Source organism: Marmota marmota, unplaced genomic scaffold, assembly GCF_001458135.2.
Source record: "Marmota marmota marmota unplaced genomic scaffold, marMar, whole genome shotgun sequence".
NCBI classification, from domain to species: domain Eukaryota; kingdom Metazoa; phylum Chordata; class Mammalia; order Rodentia; family Sciuridae; genus Marmota; species Marmota marmota.
In genome coordinates, this window is record NW_025999932.1 from 26,037,557 (window position 1) to 26,046,271 (window position 8,715).

At 46.7% G+C, this 8,715-nt stretch overlaps 1 protein-coding gene across 3 annotated transcripts in view; it reads left to right on the plus strand.

The window, feature by feature from the left end:
- The first annotated feature begins 386 nt into the window (after nucleotides 1-386).
- Nucleotides 387-8,715, plus strand: part of Medag (mesenteric estrogen dependent adipogenesis) — a 24,389-nt gene continuing 16,060 nt past the window's right edge. Inside the window, exon 1 of one of the 3 annotated variants that reach the window (XM_048800785.1) lies at nucleotides 387-487. In XM_048800785.1, the coding sequence (XP_048656742.1) occupies nucleotides 420-487 (68 nt within the window). In that variant the 5' untranslated portion in view covers nucleotides 387-419. Of the gene's footprint in view, nucleotides 488-4,862; nucleotides 5,622-8,715 lie in introns of those variants that run through there. The other 2 variants (XM_048800786.1, XM_015484189.2) reach the window with 2 other exon arrangements.

Below are 8,715 nucleotides of genomic sequence, written 5' to 3' on the forward strand. Positions count from 1 at the left end.
CTCCCTGGAAGAGGAACACAGGAGAAAAAGAACTTCAGTAGCAGGAAGATGTCCCATTGGAGGTGGCCTTGGAAAAGCACGGAGAGACTGGGCAGGGAGCTGGGTAGATCAGTCTGAGGATCTGACAAAATGTCTGGCCTGGAGCCTGGGGAATCATGGGTTTTATGGGTCACTGGAGTCAAAGGCTTAAACAGAGTCACCTAGGGAAAGGGAAGCTGGCAGGAGGATGGAATCCTGGAACTCAGGAGAAAGATCAGAAGACAGGGAGCTGACACTATGAAGTGAGGGTGTGCTATGTGTCAGGCACTGTGCTAGATGCTAGGTGTGGGCTGTCACCTCACTGAACTCTTACAGAAGTCCCCTGACGTAGGCATCAGGCACACAGTGAACATGACACTATGTGCCAGACGCTGCTCTGAATGCTTTGCAGTAGCTCATTACATCTTCACAAAGCCTGCTGTCTACACAAGAGGAAATGGAAGCACACGTGAGTGATGTGTTCAAGTCAGAGAGCTAACGTGGAACTTGAACCCATGTAAAGTTACACCACAGCCTGAGCTTTTCACTGTGCTGCTATTCTGCTATTCTGTGTGTATTGCATGAATTTTAGAGTTGAGTAAAACCAGGATCAGAGAGTTTGAGAAATTTGTGCAAGATGGCGTGGCTAACAAATACAGAGTCGGTTTCCAACTTTAAAAGCTTTGAGCTTTTTAATAACTTGGTGCAACTTCTTCACAAGCTAAGGGAGGAGAGAACTTCAGGGACAAGTGTGTTAAAACAGAAAGCACGCGTAAGATTTGACAACACGGAGGCTACTAGCACTACATAAGGTGGGTCCAGCGGTGCCATGGGGAGGGGTCAGGGTTTAAAGTCTTGCGGAATGAAAGGCTGACAAGGAATGCAGACAATTCTTTCAGGGAGTTTAACCACAGAAAGAAGACAAGACATGGAAAAATAGCTATAAAAAGGAATGTGGCATGTAAAACTGTATAAAGATGAGAAAGACCTATAGGTATTTGTGTGCTGAGAGAGAATGGAAGAATGAAGTTACTGGTGGCATGGAATTGGTTTCCAACCTCTGTGTTCAGTAGACTTCAGTCAGGGTCTCTGACTTTGACCAACTTTGAGTCTTTCAAAGCTGAGAAGCTGAGCCTGTAAGTCAGTGATGTCACTAAAGCACAGCCAATAGCTGTTGAAGTCCATCTCGGCTGGGACTGGGCAGGGCTCTGTAGTAGACTTGCCTTCCTTGACCTTACTAATTGGGAAAGTAAGTTTTGTAGCCATCATGTTGTTGCTGAGGGTATACTCTACCAATTGATCACAGATGTGTTGTAAGCAAAATATAGCTAGATTTTAGCATTGTGTTTGGATATGGAGCCAGAAGATGAGCTTATGCTGATCTGGGCATTCCCTCTGTCATTGAAGATGAGGGCAAATCCTCTAGTCACTTCCATATATTCAGTAAAGCACTTTCCCTGGAACACAGCAGATGCTCAATTACCATCTGTTGAAATAAACTAAAGTGGGTTCAAATTCCTATCCTATCACTTATTAGCTAGTTTGAATATTAAATTTCTCTCAAAAACCCATATGCTAAAGGCTTGCTTCCCAGTCTATGGTGCTGTTGGGAGATGTTAGAACTTTAGAGAGGTGGGACCTAGGGAAAGGAAGTGTGGTCACTGGGGATGTGCCTGTTATCATGAGCCAGCTATGCCATCAACATGGACCAAACATGTTTGAGCTTTTCCGCAATGTCAGAATTTGTTGAATAGCAATAAATTCACAGGTTATACCACTTTCATTGATGGCAGTTCACCAAATACTTTGTGGGTCACCTAAGAGTCACTAGCTGGGCAATCATAAGTTCTTTTATTCCAATCTTAATTTATAATAATACTCAATATAACTTAATTTGTTATGATACTCAAGTCACATATCATACTTTACAGTGTGTATATATATGTTACAGAAAGGTTAAGAAAGGATTAAGGCCACCATAAAGGTTCAGGAGGCTAAATTGAGAGTAAAGACAGATACAAATGCAGAGAGTCACTGTTGGTGGTCAGGTAAGTTTATGAACCAGCTAGCTTTTCAGGTAAAGAGCTGTTAAAGAACAGGAAATGAGTCTAGGTCAAGGTCCAAAAGGATGGCAGTTGCAGACCATTAGCTTGAGATGTCAGCTTGGAGTGGGTCCTGCATAGTTGTCATAGGTAGGAGAAACCGTGCTCTGTTGAAGCCCAAAGACAGAGATTTAGAAATTCATTGCTGTGGCAATTTTCTTGGGCAAGGCTCATGACAGGGAGTGACTAGGAGATTGGGTCAGGGTGCTGCCATGTCCAGGGGTTCAGGTGCTCCTCCTTTTATGGGTCTTGAATGAGGGGTTATGGTATGTTCAATAAGGTCTTGGGCCTGGTTTTTCCAGTATGAGTTTGATACACCCATGCATGCATTCATGTGCTTCTGGTTAATTCAATAAGTTCACAGGTGGCCATTTTTATTAGCATAATTGATTTATCAGTTTGTGTTTATGGTTGTGCCAGGCAGATGGTCATTTATTACTTGTACAAAGTGTGGAGTCATTCAATCTCTACACTTAAACTCAAAATGGAGTTGCTGATGGCAAACTATTGCTTTATAGAATAGAGTAACACAGTTTAGGCATAATCCGAGAACTACTGCTCTATACATTGTGGACTAACTCAGAGCAGGGCACAACCTGTTTTCCATACTCTTGAAAGAGATGTTAAGACCCTCTTCCAAGCCCCTTCTGGTCTTTCCCTTCACTTTCCAGATGCCATGAGCTGAGTAGCTTTGCTCTACTGTGCACTCTCTGCCATGATGTTCTGTCTTGCACAGGTCCAAAAGCAACCAACATGTCAACCGACCATGAACTGAAACCATGAGCCAAAATAAGTCTTTCCTTCTTATAAGTTATTTAACTCAGCTATTTGTTACAGCAACAGAAGGTTGACTAATACATTCCCTTCCACTTCTCTGGAAGCTAATGACCCCATCTGTGAGCTAATGACTTTCAAATCTCAATCACTAACCGTGTCATCTCTCCAAAAGTCCAGCCCTAGCTAACTAGCTAGGTGCCTCCTGGACTCTTCCACTTGGACATATCATAAGTAACTCAAAATTACAATGTCCCCACCTGAACTCATTGTCTTCTCTTCACAAACCTTCTCCTTTTCTCAGAACACTACCTTCATTAATGGTAGCACCATCTGCCTATGTACCCAAGAGGAAGACACTAAATGTCATTCTTTCCTCCCTTCCATTTATTTGCTTATGAAACCCTGCTGACTGTAGCTCAAAAATGTCCCAAATTTGTCATCTCCATTCCCATGCCTTCTGTTACTTCAGACCTTCATCATTCTTGCTAGATTATTACATCCATCTCTAAGTCTCTCTTCTTCCTTCAATCTTTTTGTTTGTTTCAAAACAGCCAGATGGCCATAACCAAATGTATCTGTCTTAACTTGGGCATAATTATATTATTTTCTTCCTTAGAAACACTGAAATCTCCCCATTGCCTTAAGGACCAAATTCCTAGACAATTCCGAGTGCCTGTCATAATCTGGCCCCAACTGCCCTTTCCAGCCTCATGTGTTATACAACTCACCTCTCTCACTGGACATGTGTTCCACTTTAGCCACTCAAAGTTGACTGCTCTTCTCCAAACAGAACATACCTTCTCTTTTGTGCAGAACTGGTCCAGAATCTTTCCCAACTTCTTATTGAGGGTGCTCCTTCACCCGGGAGCTCTCCAAAACCATTCAAAGTCCAGCCCCTGCCTCGTCTCCCCTGAGTATCTGTCCTGGGGCCCCTGGCAGAATCAACCACTCTCTAGAACAGGTGAAGAGAATGGAGATCACTTAAGTATTTAAGTGAGATATGGCTGGACTTTCATTTGATTTAATTAAGCCTAAATAAGGGACCATGCTGGAGGCACCCAAAGACAAAGATATTTTCTAAATTTCACTTAACTTTTGGGTTCTACCTTAGAGATCTAAATCACAGTAATTTGGGAAGCCTCAAAACTGGGCTAGATTATCTTCCTATATTGTTTATGTTTATTTGAGGCACAGACTTTTCAGTTAGTGCTTTCTTCAGTTGTTGGAACACTAGCTGCCTCTCTATTAGACTGTACCTTAGGGGATGGCAGGGATTGTGTCTGCTCATTTTAATCTCCTCAGAATTTAGCTTACTCTCTATCCACTATTAGATGCTCTGGAAATAGTTGTTTAATTAAATTGAGTGACATATTCCTCCTTTCATAACTCAGGAGGATAATGAGCACATAGCTAGCACTCAAATATTTATAGACTGATTGAACAAATGCAAGTATTCCGGGACTCAAGGAGTTCATAGACTACTGGGGGGCAGGGGAGGAGGAAGACATCTAGGGCCCTTCCAGCTCCAGTCTGTGGCACACATTGGTCTCGGGTCCATCAGGACAGAAACAAGAGAGGCAAGTGGTGAAGTTCATGGCGCATTCGCTTGGACCTTATGGAAAAGCGAAAAGATGATCAGTGGAATTTCTTAGTGGGAGGAAATCTGAGTATGGGAACCAGAATCAGGAAAGTCTGACAGGAAGAAAATGGAAAGCATGATCTGGAGGGGGAGGGCAGAAAACTGAGGCCCAAAGAGCAAGGAGGGAGGACAACTCCAACTCACAGTGGGGCTGGGCTGGGGAGGAAGCTTCAGTCCTGCTCTGGGTCAGCCCCTGGGTCCCAGTGAGAAGGTGGGCCTGGGACTGTGAGCCGCCCTCCAGTTGGTACCAGAGGGGTGGCGCCTTAGGAATGGGTGGGTGCTGCGCGCCGCCCACTCGGGGCCAGGCCAGTGCAAGCGGGGAGATCTCCCCACCCCTATCCCCCCGCAGTGTCCTGCAGGCAGGGCGGGGCCCAGCGCGGGGTTGAGTAGCTGACCCCGGAGGGATGACTAAATCTTGGCTGCGAGCAGGCAAGACAGGGCTGGAGCGTGCCAAGTTATGAGACGACGACGATAACTCGGCCCCCAGTGTCTGGGGTCGTGCCGGGACCCGGAGGGGCGCGGCGGATGCCTGGAGGGCCATAAAAGGGGCCGCGCGGCGCGGGGACCGCTTTCTGCTGGCAGCGCTCCTAGCGGGCGGGCGGCAGCTGGGGACAGTCAGCCGTCCCGGCGGACAGAGGCTACCTGGACGGCCACTGCGCCCGGACGCGGGCAGGCGGACAGAGCGATCCCGGTTCCAGCGGACGCCGGCAGGACGCGGGGGCCCCTCTCGGGGGACAGTCTGGTGCGGGCTGGGCTGGGCCGGGCCGCGACGCCAGCAGGTGGGGCAGCTCCTATTGACCCCGCATGGCGGCGGCGGCGGCGTGCGAGCCAATGGCCAGGCCGAGTCTGACCTCCATCTCGTCGGGGGAGCTGCGCAGCCTGTGGACGTGCGACTGCGAGCTGGCCCTGTTACCTCTGGAGCAGCTGCTGCGCTTGCAGCCCGGTGCCTTCCAGCTGCGCGGTGACCAGCTCGTGGTGCCAGGGCCGGAGGAGCCCGCGGTCGCGCGCGGCGGCTTCAATGTCTTTGGCGACGGCATAGTGAGACTCGACGGGCAGCTCTACCGCCTCAGCAACTACATCAAGAGGTGGGTGATCTTGCCGCGCGTCCTGGCCAGCCGCCTGATTCCCGAGTACTTCTCTGCTCTATCTTGGTCCCTGCGAGCCCTAGCTATCCAGTCTGTCCCCAATCCCGCCTGGACCCTTCCCGTTTTGTGCTTCTTTTACATGTTCTCATTGCCAACATCACCTAGAACCTGTAATCTCTCCCCACCTTGGCTTTTCTGCCCTTTGCACAGATATTTTGCAGCTGTAACTTGAAGCAGATGAGCACCAGGCCCAGCGCGTGGGGACGTGCAGGGTGGGGGTGCTGCAGATTCTCTGGGTCCCCACCCAAAGCATATAACTGGCCATCGCTTTTTCCATTTTGGCTTCTTAACAAGGTCAGATGAGCTCAGATTGAGGTCACACCCAGAAGGGGATGTTTGCCCTGCAAAAACTCACACCCTGGCTCAGTCTGGGGGTGTGAGTGTGGGGTGGGGAGGTGCATAGTTTCAAGCACTGCTAGCTTTATCCAGTGAGAAGACCCAATGGGGAAGCCCACAGAAGTTCAAGATAAAGGTTTCATCAACCAACCAACCAACCACCCAACCAATCAGCCAACCACCCAACCACCCAACCATGGTGTGGAAGGAAACCAAGCCTGGGGAAGTCTTGCCCAGGGCTGTTGAATGGGCAGATAAATTATGAGGAAATAAGTTAGCTTCCTGGAGTCTGGTGCAGAGTTTGGGCCAGATCTGCAGTCTTAATTGAGTAGATGTGCCCAAAATGCTGAACTCTTGTGACCAAAGTGACTGAAGCACTTGGGCAGACCTGAAGCCGTAGGGGATGTGCTCCATCTAGCTGAAGCAGGCTTTGTGTGGTGGTGTTATGGGTGGTGTGAGGACAAATCAAACGTAATTCTGTCATCTCAGGTCTTCAAGGGTCATCCTGTGGAAAGAGATTGCAAAGCCCTCTTCTATTCATGCTGTAGGGCCCAGTGCTCCAAAGAGCCAGGTGCTCTGCAGTTTGAGAGATGAGTGAGCCAGCAAGCTCTTAGATATAATGCCTTTGCTCTGGGAAAGAGCACTGGGCACACTGTGTGTGGGATGGAGCAATGAGGGGCAAACACAGAAAATGAGATATTTTGAGTTTGTTCTTTAAAACTGCTTGGGTGGGGGAATCAACCTTGCTTTTTCCAAACAAAGATAGTGAGGGCTTTGAATGCCTGAAAAAAATCATTCAGCAGCAAGAATTTTTTCATTTTTAGTGAAATGAAAATTCCAGTCCATGAGCAAGGGATAGTGGGAGGAACTGAGTCAGAAATCAGATTTACAAAAATTTAAAAAGAAAATAATAATTATTTTTTTTTGGAGAAAAGGGTATGAATATTTTTAATAGGCAGAATTAATTGGAAGCCATAGGGTAAGGCTTTTGAAGAACCAACTGCCCCAATCTTAGCAAACAGTGCTACAAAATTTAGAACAATTTTGAAGACTGCTTTGAATTCCTCCTACGTAAAAGAAAACTAAACAGCAGTGGTCTCTGGGCAGTTTAGAGTTTAGAATCAACACCTAGGCCACAATGACCAGCTGACACAGACTGGGATACAAACACTCCACACAGTTGTTCTGCATGGGATAAGCTGGTTGGTCAGTTGTGTGAGGGCTTTTGCACCCTGGGAAATATCAAGGAGGCGTCTTCCTTTGAGGGACACACTATGGCAGGGGAGAGAGATTGTATAACTGGGTGTGCAGCCCTAAGGATGACTAGGAGGGGATTTGGTCTAAATGGAGAGAAACTTCTAGAAAGAGAGGGAGGACTAGGTTATGTGCAGAGTGAGAGAGATGTTTTGTCCTTGTGAAACTGGAGGTGGGGAACGTACTAAATTAAGATATCTGAAGTTGCTATTCCTCTGATCTGCAAAAGGTCCCCAGTTGTCTTTGTGGTTGCATGAATTTATTCCCTCAAAATATTGCTCCAAAGCACACACACACCACACACACACATCTCCATCTTTCTCTCTGCCCCCATTCCCTTTCCTCCCTACTTTTCTTCTCTCTTCCTTTTTTTTCTTCTTCTCCAGCTCTGACAAGTTTTATTAATGAAAATACCTGTAGGATTACTTTTCACCAGTCTGTTCAGGTGTACTTCAAAAACTCAGATCATCTGGGTCAGTGTCAGCCTGGGTACATCCTCCATACTATTCTCCACATGCTGGGCCCAGTTCCATCTCCTTCCCTCCGTGGTGTGGGAGGCACCTGCGTCCAGGGCATAGCACTCTGCATTTTCTTGAGGCTGGGTAACTGGCAAAGACGATCAGTCTGGCTTTGCCTGTTCTGGTACCTTCAGAGTCTGCTTGTCCCCTAACGTGTACTTCCACTTGTCTTAATGAGCCTGGAGTCCACGGACTCCACAAAGAAGCTTCTTTGTGGCCACCCCATTCCTGCCTCAGGTGTGGGATGGCCTCCAGCCAACAGTGGCTTCCTAGACTGTCAGGGATAGAGAACGGCAAAGTGCTGGTTCTTAGACATTTTGGGTCATACAGTTTTTGAAAATTATATGCAGACCTTCTCCTCAGAAATTCAGATGAATTCCCAGTGTGACCATTTGGGTAGTTCATGAGATCCTGGGTTCAGGTTAAGAATCCTAGCTCTATTAATGAGGATTAATTAGGATTCTCCCTATTTAACACGTATTCTTGGTGTGGAATAAGCCCCTAGTATAATCCAGGACCTCCAAACTGTGTGCTGTACCTTTTACAAGGTCCTTTCCCCTAAAAGGCTTTGACGGTCACATGATTTTCTTGCTCAGAGAACAAGAGGATGATTTGGGTCCTACTTACTTAGATTTGTTTTCTAATACGTACTCATTGTTTCTAAATACATACCTGCTAAATAAACCATGGAGCCCTAGGGTAATGGTATGATTTAATAATGGCCACCAAGAGCTATAAAGCAACCTAGATGCCCTTCAATAGATGAATGGATAAAAAAATGTGGCATTTATACACAATGGCGTATTACTCTGCATTAAAAAATGACAAAATCATAGAATTTACAGGGAAATGGATGGCATTAGAGCAGATTATGCTAAGTGAAGCTAGCCAATCCCTAAAAAACAAATGCCAAATGTCTTCTTTGA